The sequence below is a fragment of the Sinocyclocheilus grahami genome, unplaced genomic scaffold (assembly GCF_001515645.1).
Source record: "Sinocyclocheilus grahami isolate Dianchi unplaced genomic scaffold, SAMN03320097.WGS_v1.1 scaffold1142.1, whole genome shotgun sequence".
Classification (NCBI taxonomy): Eukaryota; Metazoa; Chordata; class Actinopteri; order Cypriniformes; family Cyprinidae; genus Sinocyclocheilus; species Sinocyclocheilus grahami.
Genome location: NW_015506321.1, coordinates 139633 through 160674, shown reverse-complemented (window position 1 = coordinate 160674; position 21042 = coordinate 139633). Strand labels below are relative to the sequence as shown.

Sequence of the window (21042 nt, the reverse complement as noted above, 5' to 3'; positions counted from 1 at the left end):
TTTATATTGTGTCCCTAATACCTGTGTACTTACATAGTAACTACATGTGTACGTAGTATGTAACCACAGTGTAAGTACACATTGGTACATAGTATCTACAGCTGTAATATTTCTGTAACTACACACATGTAACAACCCTCAGGATGGTTTGTGTAAGTACAAATTGTACATGAAACAGGACATTGGTAACAACACTTTTTTTTCACTTCACTAAGTACTCGTGTAACAGGAATTATATAACTACCCTTTGTAACAACATGCATAAGAGTAACTGGAACCATTTGATCCAGGGGGTGGAGATGGGTAGGTTTAGGGGTGGAAATGGGATCCAGTTTCCACTTAATATAAGGTGTAACATTCTGGACACCAACCACAATTTATATGTAAAGCCAAACTTACTGGCCGCTGCTGTGTAACATCAGAGTAATTACACGATAAATCTAATATAAAGTGTAACACTTTCTTTACCAAAAAGTGCTGTTAGTCCTGTTACACATTTGTACTTTCATTACCAAAAAGTTTTGTTACCAATGTCCTGTTACACATTTGTACTTACAAATATCATTCAGTGGGTTGTTACATACGTGTAGTTACACAAACATTAGAGCTGTAGATACTATGTACCAATGTGTACTTACACTGTGGTTACATACTATGTACACATCTAGTTACTAAGTACACAGGTATTAGGGATACAATATAAAGTGGGACCAAATTTAATTCACAAATAAACATTGATTAACACACATACACAGAGCACATAAAATAAAATAAAAAACTCAAATGTATGTGTGTTTGATTCAAATGGATTACTTTTATGAAGTATTTGAATGTAATTCGAATCATCAGATCACAAAACATTTTGAATCCTATCTACACTTGTATTCAGCCCTAACCTAGTTTGGGTAAAGAGACTCAAATTCTGTTCTGTTCCTCATAAAAAGCTATTGTATGACTCCAGAATAAATATGGGGTTGTATGTGTTATGACACTTGATATTTTTCATTATATAAAAAAGATCTTTTGTGTTTCATGGAAGTATAAAAGTCATACAGGTTTTTAACGACAGCTGACGACTCTTTATTGGGTGAACTATTCCTTTTGTCATGAATCTGGTCTGTGGCCTTCCGTCCGATTGCCACCAGAGGTCGCTCTCCCATTATACTGACTCACACCACACAGACTGTTACACATTACCCTGGACTGCATTTCCCATCATCCATTGCACTTGTTACAGCTGTGTGCAATCAATCACTCGCTCAACTGAAAGCTATTACACACACTATATAACACCCACTCATATCCTGCTCAAGGCGCCAAGTATTGCTTAGCATTTATCGCTCACCTAGGGATAGCTACTTTACGGAGCCATTCCAAGTTCCTGAGTCTAGACTTGTTCATAGTCTGTTTTCCCGTGTCTTGATCCTAGCCTGTTATCTCGTCCTGTCTGATCTCTGCCTGCCCTGAAGTTTATAGCCTGTCTTGGATTTACCCTTTGCCTTGCTGTTTCGGACTGTGTTTGCACCTCGATTGGATTATTACTTGTTTTGGATTACTCTTTTATCTGGCCCTCAACATATCTGTTTGCTGGTGTCCGACTCTTGCCTGTGTTGACCATGCCTGTAAATAAAAGCTTGCATATGGATCCGCATGCCTCTCGTCTCATCGGGTCCGTTACACCTTTAATATTTACTTACCAGACATGTTTCAGAAATGATAAAAATGACTGAAACTCACCCATATCCAGCCAGGAAGCCCACGCTGGATGGGCTGACTTTATCATTGAACACCACCATCTCAATACTCTGGCATCTGCTGACTGGAGGGCCAGGAAAACACTCTTCCACCACCCACCACTGCGGCCCCATCTCTGCAGAGCTCCCGTTTCCCCGCTGCAGTTTGATGGACAGAGGACGGAAGAACTGTAGATGAAGATCATCCAGGCTTTTGGGATGTTCTGTGAATGATTCCATTAAAGTCAAGAAAACATCGTTTGATCTGCAGATCTGTTGCTCTAATGCCATTCATTTACATGTAATCACTTAGAAGAAGCTTTTATCCAAAGCAGCTTACAAACGAGGATTACAACATAAGTGATTCATCCTAAGCAGGCTATAACGAGAGGTGCTAAAATGCAGATTTTCAAAAACTGTCTTGAAGAGCCAAGAACAGAGTAGGAATTCAGAACTAGCGTGTACTGAGCAAAGAAAGAAAGGTTTAATAACTCACCCACTTGAAGTCGATGTGCCACTTTAGCATTAGGCCTGGAAGTTCCTCTGATATATTTTGGCAGCAGATTTTCCATTAACCTGACAATCATCAGAGAACAGATGGAATGAGAAGTAGCAAAAACAGATGTTGAAAGCATCCATACTTAAATGTTTAAGAAATACTTACACTGGACGGCTGCGTGTCCCTCGGAGCATAGACACCAGTTCCTCTCTCAGTCCACTATCTTCATACTTCACTGTGTGTTCACCAGCCGCCTCTGCATTCATCACCAGAGATGCATTTCTGCTCAAACATGCAAAAAACACAATGACACATCACATGTACCATAAAATGTTAAACATTTTTATCATTATGAGATGAGACAGAAGGCACGAGTGAGAACATAAAGCATTGCCCCCCATCATAGTACACTTTGTTGCCAGAGTATCTTCAAATATCTTCACATGTCAGGAAAGAGTATGGCAACTTTTACCTTCTGTAAAAAGGTCCAGTATAATTACCTGAGGTAATGCTAATCCAGTGCAAATAGACCAGTTGTATATATGTATGTAAATATTCAGTAATTTCCTGTTTAAATGTATTTTTCTGCAGTTTTTCAAGTATGGAGACACTCGAAGAAGCCTTCAGTTGCGTTCTAGGTGGTGTTTTACGCATACGACGACACAAACCATTCAGATCAAAAAGGAGGTCAAAAGTACTTGTTAAAGGCATGGAACGTGTGTTAGTAAGTGCCTATTACCAAAAGAATCAAATCAGAATTGAATTAATTTAATTAATAAATCGCTCGACTGAACCTAATTCAATTCAATTCAAGTTTATTTGTACAGCGCTTTTCACGATACAAATAGTTGCAAAGCAACTTTACAGAAAATTAAGTTTCTACAATATTTAGTGGTAGCTTATCAGTGGTGACTGTCAGTTAATGTACATATGGCAGAAATGTATGGAAAAATCAATTAAAGACATAATCAAACAGACAATGAACACTATTAACAGCAATTATTATATGATGCAATCAAACTTATAGCAAAATGTGGTAGTTCTGTATGTGGTTCCAGGGTTGGCAACCTAACTGTTTTATATACATGAAAAACAGCCCAGTTTCCCCTCCCACTTCTGGTAGTTTTACTGATATTTCTTATCCCGTGGGAATTGGCCATTGATATTACAGATGTCCTGTGGTAAAATTACATTAATTCATCTACCCTTGTAAAACTAATACCGTCTGAATTGGGCTTATAATGCATATTGTGCCCTGAGGGTTGACATGACTTGACACCATGTGTAGAGTTATTCTATGCCCACTATGGTGCTAATTATTCTAGTGAGGCAGGCACTCCCTTAGCATGGTGGAGTGGGCATTGGTTCCCCATAGGGTCAACTCCAGATGCCGCATCAAAGTTTGAAACTTTGAAAGGGAACATCTAGGTTATGACTGTAAGCATGGTTCCCGTTTCGTTGTCATGCATCGAGTTTGCCTCACATGCACAAAAGGGTTTTCCAGGTGCCTTTTTATACTCACGGGCACTCCACGGACATTATGGACTGTTGTCACTAAATTAATTGACATGTTTGCTACACATGCTCAGACAACGATCATGATGATGGCATTCCCCATAGCATCAACCAATTTTCCTTTTCAGGGAACCATGGTTACAGTCGTAACCTAGACATTCTTTTTGGTGAGTCAAAATGAGTAAAAAAAAATCTATTTGTTTTTCATGTAATGGGGCTCACACACCAGGCGAGAAGTGCAGCGCCGCGCCACATCTTTAAAATTTGAACACATTGTTTTTTACGAGTGTACACACACAGGCAGTGCCACTCGGCGTCTACAACAAGAGGCTGTTCAAAATCCTGCCATGCCACAGCAAGAATGTCATTCACATATTTTTCCATTAACAACGTTTTGGGACAATTATAATATAATTTAATGTACATAATGATTTCACCCTAGCACATGAGAGCAATGTATGTTTTCCTCAGATGCAATATATGTTCTGTATATCAGTGTGGGGGGAATAATGTTATAATCTCTTTTGTGGTGCGGTAAAGTGCTTACATGTACACAGGGAATTTCAGCCCCCAAAAATGCATTAAAATATGCAAGCACTGTTAATGCAACATTTTTTGTTTTGTTTAGTTTTTTTTTCTTTTTTCTTTCAATTATTGCAATTCGTGCTGAATTGCATAAATTGAATAAAATTGCAATTTGTTTTTTTACTTCAAAATTTTAGTCATTCATTTACTTCCATGCAAAGACACCATGAAGCCTTTGGTCTTTATAATTTGTGCAGTTGTTGTGATTGTGAGAATATACCGTAGTAAAGTCCAGCGCAGTGTGATGTAGAAGTGTGTCGAGTTGCTGATTTCATAGATCATGGCATCTCGGCTGGCAGGACTGACGTTCCACAGTCGACTAGCGTCACTTTTGATCTTTGCCATCAATATGTCCTCTGCCATGTAGTTCACAATAAACTGCATCGCCGACTAATTGAGGCACATGGAGGACAGTTTGATCAGACTGACAACAGAAGGATGACAGTCTATCTGTTTAAACTCAAGGTTCAATGTGTTATTGTATTACAATTTATAACAATCATGAAAAATTAAGATTAATATAAGTTTCAGTGACAAAAACAGCAATCTAAAGGTGAAATTGCATTTTAGCCTGTGCATACTAAAATGTGTTGAATGACGTGAAAGGGAACTATAAATTGCCATTGCTCATGTTTTGGGACAAATTTTATGTGTACCGGGTAAGTGGCGAAGTGACTGCTCATCTTCTGGAAGGCTGATTGAGAGTATGGGATCAGATTGTGTTCCTGAGCACTCATGGTAAACAATGGCTGTAAACACATGTAAAAAGAAAACATGATTAATTATACTTATACTTATACTTATACTAGACCAGTGGTTCCCAGTCCTGGTCCTCTGCACATTTTGTATGTCTCCCTGATAAAACACACCTGATTCAACTCATCAGCTCATTAGTAGGTGAGAGAGACATCCAAAATGTGTACTGTTGGGGGTATCGGGTTTGGGAACCACTTTACTAGACCTGTGGCTCCTGCAGGGCCAGTATCCTGCAGAGTTTTGCTCCAACACACTTGACTGGATGTTCCTAGTGAGTCTAAAGACCTTGATTAGCTGGTTCAGGTGTGTCAATTAGGGTTGGAACTCAACTGTATTGTGGCCCTCCAGAAATAGTTTTGACACCTCTGAAGTAGACATATGTGCCAAACATTTGTGCCATAATGTATCAGTTTAGGTGATTTTTATTTATTCATATACATTTTTTTGTTCATGTGTGCTCTTAGACACTGTAATAAAGTAATGATATGATTTAATTGATGTAGTCATCGTCATATGTATTTAAGGAGGTGTGTTCCAGTGTTGCCAACTTAGTGACTTTTCAAACCTCTTAGCGACTTTTTTTCCAAAAAGTACTAGTGACAAATCTAGTGACTTTAACTTTAGCTACTTTTCAAGACTTGCCAGCACTGCTGTTGCAGTCACTGTTTCATATTTGTTCCATTGTCTCCCAGACAGCAACATAGTGTTGGCCCAGATCCGGCCCACATCTGGCCCATGTGAAATCCATGCGGGCTAGATGTGGGCCGGCTCTGGGCCGAAACTGTCTGCTGTCTGGGCTGACAACAGAAACAGAAAAATATATAAATTAGAACAGCTTTATTTGGACATATTTGGAACATTGAAATACAGTGTGTGCACACAAAGAGTAGAAGAGAAGCAAACATGTGAAAAGGGCTGATATTAGGCAGACATCATGAATATATTAATTATTGGCATTATCTAGGGACATTTAGCGTCTTAGCTACTTAAGAATAGTTGGTAACACTGTGGAGTTCTAAAAAACTCATGTACAATATGTCCATCAATCACAAGAGTAAAACTTTGTTAGATAAAGAAAGACCTTTTTGGTGCAAAAAAACTTTTCAAACCTTAGTAACTAACCTTGAGAAACATAATATACAGGGGCGCACATACGTTTTTCAGCCTGGTTCTCATAAGAGAACCTGGAGATTTGGTTTGGTCCTCACACTGCACATAGTATTACAAAATAAATTAATAATAGTGACTTAGTGATAATACTATTGCACTTTATTTAGTTCGTTTTTCAAAATAAAATAATAAACGAAATAATAAAGTGTGATAATTCTATTTTTAAATAAAAAGGGAGTATTAAATACAAATACAATTATTTTATAGTAAACTTAAAAATAAAATGCTAATATTTACTTCTTTTTTTATATATGAATTTTCATAATTTTCAACCTTAAAATCAGCAGGCTTTTCTTTTCTTTTGGCGGCAAGCAAGTATATGTGCTTCTGGGTTTAGCGCACCGATTAAAGAGCATCAGTGAATGAAATGTCAGTTTTGCATTGTGCTTTGAAAATGGCTATGGGTAGCCTAGATTTATGCTTTTGCACAGAAATCTTATACAGTACAGTTTGTCGATCTAAAATGGTAATTGTACATTAACAGCTGTCAACCATGTCAGTACACAAATTTTTTATTTTGGTCGCGCATGCGGACCTGCAGACCACTTATGTGCACCCCTGATAATATACAAATCTGAAACTGCATTTCATGACTATCATGAATTGTGATCAGATATATTTCGAAACGAAATATAATCACTTTGCCATTACATGCAAAACTGAACTATTTTAATAAAGACAAGGACTGGGCTAGGGCCTGAACGTCACGGGCCAGGGCCAGGGCCAGGGCCAAACTAGGGGCTATATTTGAGGCCCGTGCAGGGCTCTAGCCTGAACATCTTCAAGTGAGTGGCGGGGCAAACCAAAAGTTGATGCCGAAAGTACAGCACTCTCCTACCTTCACTGCTGCGACTACTCTTGTTTGTATGTGTTCCTTCGCTGGCATTTTCCACATTTCGTTTTTCTCCCTTAATAACAAATGTGTCCATTCTGATGCTCAATTTTACTGAACTAATGGCTGCTGATGACTATTTGAATTGAATTCTGCCAAAGTGCGCACTTGTAAGTGTTCGTTAAATGCGTAACGTTAATTACGTGAGTAGGCTACAGGTCTGCTCATGTCTGAAAATAATATATGAAAAAATTATTTTACATAACAAAAACATTATAGCTTATATTTGTTTAGTACATTTTTTAATGTAAAAACTAAAATGAATTGTAAAACTGAAAGTAATTAAAAAAATTGTGTTCAGCAGGCCGCACTTGAATTCGTGATGGGCCGCGCACATGCCGCTGAGGAGAGGGGCGGGACGTTTAGAGGTGGTTTAGCCAATCACAACACACTGGGCTAGCTAACCAATCAGAGCCCATTGCCTATTTCTGAGGGCGGGGCTTCATAAAAACAGGAAAAGATCAGCCAGTTTCTCAGAGAAGGGACAGAGCGGTGTAGAATAAAGGTAAATTATGTGAAAAATATATATTTTTTTAAACAAAGCATTAACACATGTTAGACTGCACCCCATAAACACAATCAAGCCTAAAAAAATCAGTGAACCACCCCTTTAATATATAGACATATTTCAAACTTATATCTAGTTTGTATATATAATTTAGGTGTCATCAGTTAGGATCTTAACTAATCAAATAGCACACCTGTGGAATAGCAATTTTTTTCTTTTGAAAGCCATGTTTCTATCATTTGTAAAACTGCATTTTTCCATCTTAAAAATATCTCTAAACTATGACCTCTGCTCTCAATGTCAAATGCAGAAACGTTAATTCATGTTCATGACCTCAAGGTTAGATTATTGTAATGCTTTATTGGGTGGACTTTACTGGAAGAACTCAGCAGCTAGAACCAGGAAGTGTGACCATATTAGCCCCGTTCTGCAGATCCTTTTCCTATTTAGCGCCAAACTCTGGAATAATCTACCTAGCTTTGTTCTGGAGGCAGACACACTCTGTCAGTTTAAATCTAGATTAAAGACCCATTTCGTTAACCTGACATGCACATAATACACTATCCCATTTTTGTAATTAAAATGTGTTACATAAAGATGACTTGACTTATAATACAGATTACAATGTTACTCTTTAGTGTTGAATCACACACCTCATATCCAAGTATGCTCAACTGGATGGACACATCTAGAGGTTGATTGGTTACTCCTGCTACAGATTTAACCAAAGACATAAAGAGAAGAGGGAACCAGACGATGCAGATGAGAGCAAAAATAATGAAGCCGCCCATTGTGTATTTCACCATCTTCTTCTTCCTCTGTCCACGTCGGTGGGGGTATTTCTGTGGCAAGAAAACATTCTATTATTTTATAGTATGTAAAATATCACAAACATATAAGGAAAGGGATATTTTAATAAAATATAACAAAAGTGAGTACACCAATGTGAAATATAATTTAAATGTCAAACGATTGGAAATTATATTACCCCCTCAATTAAATTATTTCTTAGATGATATGTAGAGTATTTCCTATTATAATAAACAAATACTTTAAAAAGATTATATATTAAAAAATACCCCCACCCCCTAAACGATACAAAAGTATTACTGCACCCTGTGATTTCCAGCTGTTGGCTATAAAATGACACATAAGCACCAGAACTTTCTCAGTTTAAACACATTTACAGAAGGCATCAGGAGCTATAGAATGAGCAATAGTACCACTAATCAGAACTGCAGTGGCAGCCCTTCTAAAACAACACCACATCCGCATGACCTGAGCTAGGTGTGTACCTGCGGATCATTAAAAAGTTTTTATTACATGAGTATTAAAGTATTACATGATTTTTTTTTTATTTAAGGTCATGAAAAGTCTTAAAAGGTCTTATTTTTACTTATGAGAGGTCTTAAATTTTAGTTGAAAATTTGATGACATATCTAAATACTTTACTGAATTAAAAAAAAATCGTATTAGCATTATATCATTTTCTGATTCTTAATTTTAATTCTTTCTTGGTGGATTTGCTTGTTCATGTGACATTTTGCGGCATTTAAGACAGTGTATTACATACTCGTGCACGTGAGAAAGAGAGAAGGATAAGAAAATGGGTCAATATAAATTAAGTTTATGTAAGTTTATGTTTATGTAAGTTCATTCTTTATGCTTACTATGTGATGTATGCAGTTATATGCCCCCAAAATTCAAGATACATGAACATTGTTTTGTCTTTTATTTATAACATATTATGAAGTTACCTCACAATATCACACAAGCAAAGGAGCTGTTCTTTTCCCAAATACTAGCACGATTGCAAATCAGCAATACTGTTTGTTTTTCCTTTATTTCACTAATGTACATTTCGGTCCCACTTTATATTAAGTGGCCTTAACTACAATGTACTTGCATAAAAAAATAGCTCACAGTGTACTTATTGTGTTCATATTGTATTACAAACACTTCTGCTGCTATTGAGGTGGGATACGGGTAAGGTTAGGGACAGGTTCGATGATATGGGTAGGTTTAAGGGTGGATTAAGGTGTAAGGGATGGGTCAGCAGTATAATTATAAATGTAATTACAGAAATTAATTACAGATGTAATTACATGCAGGCATTTTTTTAAAATATAAGTACAATGTAAAAACATGTATGTATCACACACAGTGGTAATTTGTTTCCTAATAAATACACATTTGGTGAACTCTGACCTGTGAATTTATATGACGAGAAGATGTGTGACTAATAGAAGAACTAAAAATCACAGGTTGACTTCTTTATTGAATTCAACGAAGGTAAATGTGTGAGACATCTAAGATATGTAGTGTTGGAAGTACTGCAGAGAGTACTAGAGCATGACTTCATAAAAAGGTATGAAGTCACTGGTATGTATCAGTTTGGAAAGATAAAATTAATTTGGATGGCAAATTTTCACCTTTTCTGCTTCTCTCCAGCATTTGAGAATAAAGATGTTGGCATAGATGTCCTCCACACAGATCCAGCTGGACAGGCTAAGAGTTGTGTCTGTCCACACCCAGTCCATCACTGCCCTTAACTCAGTCAGGAACGGAACTAACCTGAACCTGTCAAAAAAGCCCATTACATTGACCTTTACATTTAATCATTTAGCAGACACTTTTATCCAACGCCACTAACAAATGATGACAATAGAAGCAATCAAACCAACAAAAGAGCAACAATGTGTAAGTGCTGTGACAAGTCTGGGTTAATAAGACAGACACACAAATACTGGTCTAAGATGACAACTACACAAGCAAATCAGCAATGCATTATGCTGCCAAGATGCTACAATTATCCACACATTATAATTTTTGGGATTCCCATACTTTTTGACCAACTAATGAATATGTAGTTATTCACAATTAGCAAAAAAATAAATAAATAAATTAATTAAATAAAAAGAGAAAAAGAAAATTGGATTTATCAAATAAATGACCAATTTTGACAGTGAGTCAGCTAGCAATCGTAGTGTATCATAATTCATAATTAGCACATGTAGTAATGGTCTGGGAAATTTTGATGTGTGTAACCATTAGTAAAATGTAATGCTGTCTTTTTTTCTTTTCATATAGCAGACTGTATGGCATTTTTAAATTCTTATATTAGTATACTACTGTATATCATTAAACAGGGTATTCTTTGAATCATACATCAACAGGAGAAAACAAATACATTTTCCAAGAATACTTGTTTATCAAAACAATGTAATATAAACAGATTGAATCGTGTTCCCTTATAGTAATCAAATTGACCCCTGTACACTTCTGACCCCTTAACCAATCCTTAAACCTACCCATAACCCATACCTGTCAACCCTTCCGTTTTTCCCGGGATTCTCCCGTATTTTACCATTCTATCCCGCTATCATCTCGTTTAAATGTTTTCCCATATTTCTCCCATATTTTTAATCTTTCTATTAAAAAAAGTATATATATTTACATATTATCATTATATACTTACATGTATATTTTCATGTATAATGAGATATAACTTACACTTCAAAAGGCTATTTAATTGATTATATGATCGCTGCAATTTTCAAAGTCAGGTGCTGCACTGCTTTGTTTACTGCGGTAACAGGGGAAACGACTATATTCCTGGCGAAAAGCGTCACCTGCTGGCAGAGAATGATATTTGCATTTTTCAATAAGCCCTTCTGCTGTTTGTTTAGACCAAAGCCAAAAACTACCCTTATTTTTACGCAGAAAACATGCAGTTGTAAATGTGAACTGGTGAATTATAAATTATAAATGAATTATAAAACTCTAAAGATATAGCCTACACTAAGATATATTTATGTTACTAAATGAATATAATTGTTTGATAATAATTGTTAAAATTTATATAAAATAAAATAATATATAAATTGTTACTTTTGACTCCACCACCCCCCATACCAACACCCCCCTTTCCCGTATTTTGGTACCCAAATGTTGACAGGTATGCCATAACCTTACCCGTATCATACCTCGATAGCAGCAAAAGTGTTGTGCATTAACAAATAAGCTTTTAATCATTGTATAACATCTGTTAAAATCATTTGAAGAATTTAAAAAAGTGCATGATCATATGAATTGAAAGTTTAATGATGTTTGTAAGCATTTTAATTTACATTAAATAATGATCTGTTAAACATTAGATAATGTTTAATAAGTTTATTAGTAAACATTAACAAGCACATTATCTCATGTTTCTAGTTATTTGAATAAATATTAACTAATGATCTGTTACGCATTATAATAACTTTCATTAATAAATCCTTAACAAACATTATATAAAGTGTTACCGGCTAATTAAAGTGTTTTCATGCAAAGAATAAAATTGCCATTATACTGATGTTTGCTAACTTTTTAATTGTATTATCCAAATGTACATCAACTGGCAAATCATTAGGCAGTAAAGGCTTAGGAGTCTATTTAAAGGGAATTAAAGATGTCTGGCCAGAGGAGAACTGGCCCCCCGACTGAGCCTGGTTTCTCCCAAGGTTTTTTTCTCTATTTACGTCACCGATGGAGTTTTGGTTCCTTGCCACTGTCGCCTTTGGCTTGTTTAGTGTCAGAAGCTGCAATTCTAAAAAAAAATTGGACCAACAAGCTTTTTGATCTTGTTGGTCCAACTTCGTAGAGACAAACTTGACAGAGCTACCCCCTTAGCCCCAAAATTCAGCTGCTGGGGCCTCTCCTCTTTCTCTGCGATAGTAGCTGTTGATTATATGTTTAGCGTGTTGCAATTTTAAAAAAAAACATTTTTTAGGTCATCCAATAACAGAAATTTGTATTTTACACCAATAATGTGATGCGGCTGCGGAGTAAATGAAGACACTACGGAAAATATATTATGATAATATAAATTACCCTTTCAAAGGCCAGTGAAGACATACTGCCAGTTAGTGTAGCAGGTTGCAACCTCCTAAGGTGTAGTTCAGGGAGTATGCCTAGAAAGGTAGGGTACAAACCACTAGATAGCACAAAAAAACGTGGCGTAGCACTTTCCAAAACATCCGCTTTTCAAGATGCACATGTTTATTTGTCTGATCCTTTACGCGATCGCGCGCAGCAGCGCAAAGCTGATTCTGTGCTTACTTGATCTAATATTTGATGTTTTTTTAAATGTTGTAGATTCAAGTAGCCAATGAGAATCTCTAAAATTAATGCATATATTTTGACAAAGGTCTTCTTTATGATTTTCAGTTTTGTTTAAGATAATTAAAACAAGTTTTTAAATAACTAAAGAATATGTATGGTATTTGGGGTAAAAAGTGCCCCTGCTGTTGGGGCTAAAGGCGCAGTAATTAACATGATAATTAATAGATGGCTGACTTTTCCATTTGTTGACATGACATAATTAGATTCAGATGGTAAATATCATATATTATGTTGGGTGTCCATATTAGAGATAATCACCATGTTTAGAATGAAACCATATTTAAAAACATGATATTAATCATATCATATAATAAAATATAATTTGTTGTATTCAATTATTATTGGATCTCCTTCAATACTTTCAGAATCTTTACTTATTAAAACAATTTTGTTTCTGTATTTTAAAATATATATTTTTTATATTAACATATTTTAATGACAGTATATTTATTGAATTTTTTTTAAATTCTTTTATTTTTCAACACAAGCAGAAAATAGTACAAAAAAGTGATTGTTTTGAACAAGTATTAACTTAGACATTTTTAAAAAAACATTATTTTATATAAATATTTCATATTTAAGTATTTGTATCAATACCGTGTGCCTTTTACCCCATGTGTGGGGTAAAAGGCCCCCCTTGCCACCTCATACATTTATACGATTTTTAAACCAAATAAACAACTTGAATGATTTAATTTCACACAAAATCTGTTGCTCCATTAATGTTCAATACAACGTATATATTTTTTCTGCAATTATACATTTTAGGCACAGTGAATGGCAAATTTTTTCTTAAGGTGGGCCTTTAGCCCCATTGTACCCTATACCTTTATTTAAGCTAGACCATTAGAGTCTTTGTGGCATGCTAAGAGACAACGTTACATTCTGTTGAATGTACAGAATTAATGACCAAATCGGTCATTGTGGAGCGAGTAATTTACTTACCCCTGAAAGAGGAAGAGGTTGAAGTAGTTGTGGTTCTTGGTAAGAAAATTTCCAAGAACACGTTTTGGGTAGCCACATTTGATCTGGTATGCTGAGAGACCAAAATAAATGCACTTCACAAAGTACCACAGTTGAGCAACTCGATTCCTGTTGAATCTCCTGAAATAAGAAACATTACAGTCAAATTAATATCAGCAATCATAATGGTAATCCATATTGTATTGGTATTGGTAAGCCATATTGTAGGGTTCACACTTAGTAATTCCGTTATAGCACACAACTACTACAATTTACAAGCCCAATTCTTAAGTGATGGGTTACACCTTAAAAATGTCCCTGTATGTGTATGTAACCTGTGGAGACTTGGGAATGAGACATTAGCTTACAGAACTGTCCCAACCATTTAAACCATTGGATTTACAAAGTGTGAAGAGGAGACTTTAGAATGGGAACAGGGAGGGGTTAACATCTTAAACCCAGCATTAGCACTTAAGAACCACTTGCATAAACAACACAGTAGAAGCTTTATTCTTATGCTTATAAGTTTTTTTAAGTAGTTAGATGCAATAATTGTAACTTTTTTTGTGGGATTATAAGAATGTGAGAATATCTAAAAAACATTTATGCAAAACTAAAAAGGAGGAAGGGTTTGGCCTGTTGCAGTTCAAATATTACTATTGGGCAGCTAACTGAAGTGTTTTCGCATGCTGGAAAAAGCAGCCTTCTGATGCAGATAGAGATCCATCCTGACTTAGAATGGAGCAAGCATTTTGCAATAAAATGTCTCTTGCTGATCTCCTGAATATAGTCCTATTAGAACTGACCCGGCCTTATATGATAATCATTTTGTTATAAATAATGCGCTGAAAATATGGAAACATATTAAAGCCTATTTAAAGACTCCCTGCATGTACCTAGATAGTCCTATATGTCAGAATCATGCCTTTTCTCCTGGTTTGTTTGATTCAGGTTTTACTCAATGGGAGAAGATTGGCATTCAAAGAATAAAAGATCTGTATATAGACGGGACATTTGCCTACTTTGAGCAACTAAAAAAAGGCTTCAATATCTCTAATTTTGTAAAAAAAAAAAAACATTACATTTTAATGTAATGAAATTAACAAGTTTAATCCTTTGCATCAGGATGCAGTGTCATATTTCTATAGTATTCTGTTAAAACAAGAATTTGTAGATGAAGCCACAGTTAAGTAGGCCTGGGAGATAGAATTATGTCTAGAGATAGATTCAGACAGTTGGGAAGAAGGCCTTGAGAACATACATACTTGTTCAATTAATGTAAGGCATAATTTAATTCAGTTTAAAACCTTGCATATCTAAGGTGAAATTGCACTGCATTTTCCCAGAGGTTTCTCTATTCTGTACTCACTACAGTTGTGCCATAAATTACAGGAAAATTGGGAAAACATATTTGATTGTTTTTCTAAAGCATTCGAAAATAATCTCGAACCATGTCCACTTTTAGCTATTCTTGAGATGTTTAGTAATTTAGAGATGTGTAATATACATGAAAGACAAGCCATATTATTTGGCATGATAATTGCCAAGAGAGTGATTTTAAGAATGTGGAAAACTGATTTTGCACCCAAGTTCAAAATTTGGGGTGCATACATGTGCATTGAGAAAACATAATTTTTTCTACATTAGAAAATATATGAGATATGAGAGTCTTAACTCTATGACTGAAATTGGTGCTGTGTGTACCTGTTCAAGTTTAGTATTACCAGTAAATTTTGACCTGCGTGTGTTTCATTGGAGAAATTGAAAGTGTAACAACTGACCAGTGTTACATCCATCCCAGTCTCCCACCAATCATGATAATTATTGGTATTGACTGATATGAATAAAAGTTTTACGGTGCTGTTTTTTTTCAATGCCACCCAGCCCTATGATACAGTAATGACGGTCAACTCTGTGAATAAAATTAACACAGCATGATCACAAATCAAATAGCTGCATTACCATGTCTGTATGTCAGTTTACTGTTTTCACTCAAATGTATTTAAAGAAATTGTATAATTACAATTACAAATTTAATGATTTATACAAGACTTATTTGTTAAATGAAAACGTCTTGGGTTACGCATGTAACCATGGTTCCCCGAGAGGGAACGAGATGCTGCGTCTTCAAGCGGACACTATGGGGAATGTTGCCAGCATGACCGGTGTCTGAAGCACATGTGAAACAATGCCAATCCTATTGGTCCACGTGGCCCGTGACATCATGACGGCCGTGACCAAGGAAGTGACAGACATACACCAAGCCTTTCCAAGCCACTGATGTCTCGGGCCGTTCACATTACCTGGCAGAATGGGGGAACCCAATTCAGATAAAGGGGAATATCCCACCCAAGTTAAGAACACAGCTATTGTAGAAGATTTTTATTAATCCAAATAGGAATTAATCAAGTATAATCAAGGTGAATCTAGCCATTAATATATCCAGTTATACTTCCATTATAATCCCATATGCCTGTGTGTAAAAACATGCCTACGTGGCAGAAAGTACAGACCTCAGATGAGAAACATCTGGAAAAAAACATAAGTGGGGGCTTTCTTTAACATAACAAGACTAGAGAGGAGGGGCTTTTTTCTCTAGGGAGAATGATATGCACAAAGGAACCATTCTATGTATTGAAAAACTGTATGGAATATATACCCCACGCCTCCAAATCCAAATGTATAAAAAGGAACCAACAAAGAAGTTCTGGAGATGTTCTCTGCAGAGCTTCTCCACTTTATACTCATTATTGAAATAAAGTGTGTTTCCTCTGTCATCAAAAACCCAAGACTGAGTGTGATTTCTCAGAGCAAAGGAAAAAGACACCCCACTATCCTCAGAGAGCTATGCTATGTGAGCAATACTAGCCTGGATACACAAGACCACTGAAGAGGCTAAACTATAAAGCCTCTCATGAGGGCTCGTAGACCATTTTAGAATGAACAATAAACAGCTAGCCCAGATAGCCATGTAAGGTATTCCTGTAAAGCTGCCCAGACCACAGAGAGTGGGCTATCTACTTACAAGAAGGAAGAACCTAAGAAGGGGAGAAGTCACTGATCTAGCACATAGATATCCTCAGATAGCTATGTACCTAGGAAGGGGCTACCAAAAGGGTGGCCGACTGAGACTACCCAGACCACAGAGAGTGGACTCTCTACTTACAACGCAAGGAGGGAAGACAGCACTGTCTAGGTAAGGGCTCAAGGAGACCGCTACTTAAAACCCTAAGCAGGGGAGCAATCACTGAGCTATCCTCAGATAGCTAGGCTCCTGGAAAGGGGAACAGCTAGCACATAGATATCCTCAGATAGGATCGGGATCGAAAACTCCTAAAAAGAGTGTCTGAAACCCACGAACCCCTCAATCCAAGTCTTCGCCGTGCCTTGGCAGCAACGGGACCTGAACCGTGAGACGCAGGCGCTTGTCATTCATCTCTCGAGAAGAGGGGTAAACGTGAACGGAGCTTTCTGATTGGAAACACTCACAATGAGTGCATTCAGAGCCCTCAAGCACCGAATGCACAAGCCCCCGACCAAGAAACATGACGCATAGATCGTGTGCGTCTTCAAGTGTCCTCGGGCACGGAGGCACACACTTTCTACACCGCTCACTTGCCTTGGTCTCTCACACGTACTTCAAACAGACAGCTCCTGAAGACAACAAAAGTTGGAGACGTATTTAGCAGATGCCCTTTTATGCTTCCGGGCATCCGCCTATGACATCACGGGCCACGTGGACCAATAGAATTGGCGTTGTTTCACACATGCTTCAGACACCGGTCATGATGGCAGCATTCCCCAATGTGTCCGCTAGATGACGCATCCTAGAAGGGGAACTATAAAGGAAACAAAATTGCTTTTAAAAGAGACATTAAATGTAATTTGACAAAATTCCAGTCTAAGCCCTGCCCATCCCCAGATTTTACCCGAATACAGACACAAAAAATTTTGAGATTGCTACAGATACAGATATTAGCTCATACCCATTACATTAGAATGTAAATACCCTTTGTGCCACCACATTACATTGAAAATCATTCAGTATCTGTCTTTTAGCATATATCTAAATATCTGTAAAACAAAATGCATTTGCTAATATGATATAAAATACTTTTTAGAGAAAGTTTTCAGAGAAGAATTATTCACATTCACTCCCATTGGCAAAATATTTTTATTGTTTTTAAACATACCAAATGTGTGCATTTTTTTATAAAAAGTATATATATATATATATATATATATATATATATTAGTGCTGTCAAATGATTAATCGCGATTAATCGCTTCCAAAATAAAAGTTTTTGTTTACATAATATATATGTGTGTACTGTGTATATGTATTATGTATATATAAATACACACATGCATGTATAGATTTAAGAAAAATATGTGACGGTTATATATTAAATATATTTATATATGATATAATTTATATGAATATAAATATATACACGTAAATACTTGTAAATATTTTCGAAATATATGCTGTATGTGTAACACCCCTGTGGACTGTTTGTTGTGGTTTCTTCCCCTTGTGTTGGTTTAGCCTGTCTAATTATTAGTTAATCACCTCTTGTGTTCTAGTTGGTCGGTTATTGTGAATGTTCCCCCGAGTGTGTGTCTGTCTCTGCCTTGTTGTTGCTACATTAAATATCCTTCTTTTGAATCCTCGACATCCTGCCTGCCTCCACACACCTGGACCGTGACCGTATGTGTGTGTCTTTATATATATATACTGTATATAATAAATGTACAATATATATATATATATATATATATATATATATATATATAGGATGAGTTGTGCATATAGGACAATGGTTTTTCAGTGTGTGTACATTAATGAGGAAAAAAAATAACTTAAATGATTTTAGCAAATGGCTGCAATTTAACAAAGAGTGAAAAATTTAAGGGGGTCTGAATACTTTCCGTACCCACTGTATATATATATATATATATATAGGATGAGTTGTGCATATAGGACAATGGTTTTTCAGTTTTTTTTTTTTTAGAAGCTCACTGGTCACTGCTGCGGTCACAAGAAGCCACCCCACCAACTGCATCTGATGTTTTCAAATGGATGGAAGTCATTTTTTAGTCACTGTGCCTATCAATATGCCACCGGTTTCATTTTTTTGCATCAAATTTGGTGTAAAAGGGCCTTAATCTGTTTTGATCACTACACTACTATACTTCCATTTGTTATTTCATAAATTGTGTAAGAGTAGAAATAACAGAGTGAATATTTGTATTCAAACTTGGATGATCACTTTCAGGGATTCATATATCACTGTAAAAAAATCAATTTAGCTGTTTAAGCCATTTCAACTGGCTTATAAAATAGTTGAACCTTGTACAACTTATCATTTTAAAAAATTGCTTAACTTATTTTGATGAGTTAAAGTAATGTAAAAACAAATGTTGTCTTAAATTATTGGTCATATAATTTTTTTTTACAGTATAGATCTGCATTTATTCCTCACCTCTCTGTGACACCAGGCAGTATGAAGAACATCCAGAAGTGGATCCCAAACACAAGCACTACCTGGAAAACACACTTCCCAAGAAGAGTTTTACGAAGATAGAGTGCTCGGTCCACAATCATGGTACTAAACTGGATGAGGAGCATGACGAGAAAAGCTTCAGGAACCTGGTCTTCTGACAGTGACTCTGTTATATCAGCAGCTGCGCTGTGCTTCTGTATCAATAATTCAATACACTTATTAATTGACACATAAATTAAACAGAAAAAACAAATGAGCAAGTCAAAACTTGTGCTGGTCTTATCTCAACAATGAAACTCAATATGCTCAAATATTGAGGAGAACTTAAGGAGAACTGACTACATAATCTAAAAGTGGTGGTTTACTAGAGAGAATCTGATGGGTGGAATTAAATATGATCTTATTGCACATTCAAAAGCAAGGGGTGAGAGTAGGTTTATGTTTAGTGACATCAAATATAGAGATTATCATATTAATAAACAAATTATATGCGTATAAATCCTTTCAAGATGTAGTAAAAAGCAGAAGGTGGTTTAAATACATTTATTTTAAGTTACCGTGATGCTGTGCATTGCCTAGCCATTAGCTGACCAGCACTGTCAGCAATGGCTTTATTTCTCATTGTGACTGTACATACACATTTTCACCACTTATTTGCACAAAGCAGTGTTTTGCAAATCTGGCCCTGAATGGGTACCTAGGGCTGAATTTGAAGAGGAAGAAACTTTGATTCAATCTAGGTTTTAGATTCATATTGATATAATCCTGTTTTGTTATTTCATATTCTCATTCAGAATACACTATATTTAGGAAAATAGATGGTATTAAGACCCCATAGAAAAGTACTTTTCTCCTGTTCTTTAAAAAGGAATTACTTAAATTAAAATAAAATGTAAGTGTGAAAAAAGGGATTGTATGTAAGGCAGCACTTACTCCAAAGGCCCAGTATCCAAATATAATAATGATGAAGTTCACCACATCTACCAGGAACATCAGCGCATACACATCGCACACAGGGCTGTACTCGGGGTGGATGATGTCATAGAAGAATTGCCTTATGGGTAAGTATATGTGTAGAGCACTAAAAAGAAAAAAAGTTTTACATGATCAGAAGCATTATTATTGTATTCCTTTAATATGCCAGCATTCTATGCAATGCTGTTTTTTTGTAAGTACACAATATATTGACATAGACATATAATATGGCATTGACTAACAATCAATTCTAGAGGCTAAAAATCCTTCCAGAGGAAAACAATCATTCACTGCTGTTTGTGTTTTACTAATGTCGAATTTTAGGATTAATTATTGTAACTGAAAATCATATTTAGGTCAAAACTGTCAGTTGTTTGTGCACTAAATCTGCTGTAAAGGGTGATCTATTTAAGCCCACTGAAATGATTGAATGCAGACACATCAACATCTGTGTCTCTATTTTAGGTTTAAAAAAAAAACCAAAACATTAAAATAACACAGACTAAATAAAATTATTCCCCGCTGCCATAACATTAACAGTTTTATTAAAATGCTACGCATTTAGCCCTATGTGACGTCTGTTTTTATATTGTTTATTAACAGTATACATTTTTATATTGTTTGGATTAACTAGCCGAGTAGACAGATATGAATGTTTATTCATAACCATACTGAAAATAAGTAAATATTGTTAGCTGATGCTAACTGTCTAGCTAACAAGCTTGCTGGTGCTAAGTTGAGGTAATTTTTAGATATAAAGTCCAAATATTTTTATT

At 35.9% G+C, this 21042-nt stretch overlaps 1 protein-coding gene across 1 annotated transcript in view; it reads right to left on the bottom strand.

Moving 5' to 3' along the window:
* Positions 1-21042, bottom strand: part of LOC107567289 (piezo-type mechanosensitive ion channel component 2) — a 156073-nt gene that overhangs the window by 1268 nt on the left and 133763 nt on the right. Inside the window, 10 exon segments of the mRNA XM_071582345.1 lie at positions 1738-1957; positions 2230-2309; positions 2398-2514; positions 4553-4722; positions 4989-5081; positions 8312-8500; positions 10091-10238; positions 13767-13925; positions 19271-19485; positions 20225-20372. Coding sequence (XP_071438446.1) covers positions 1738-1957; positions 2230-2309; positions 2398-2514; positions 4553-4722; positions 4989-5081; positions 8312-8500; positions 10091-10238; positions 13767-13925; positions 19271-19485; positions 20225-20372 — 1539 coding nt within the window.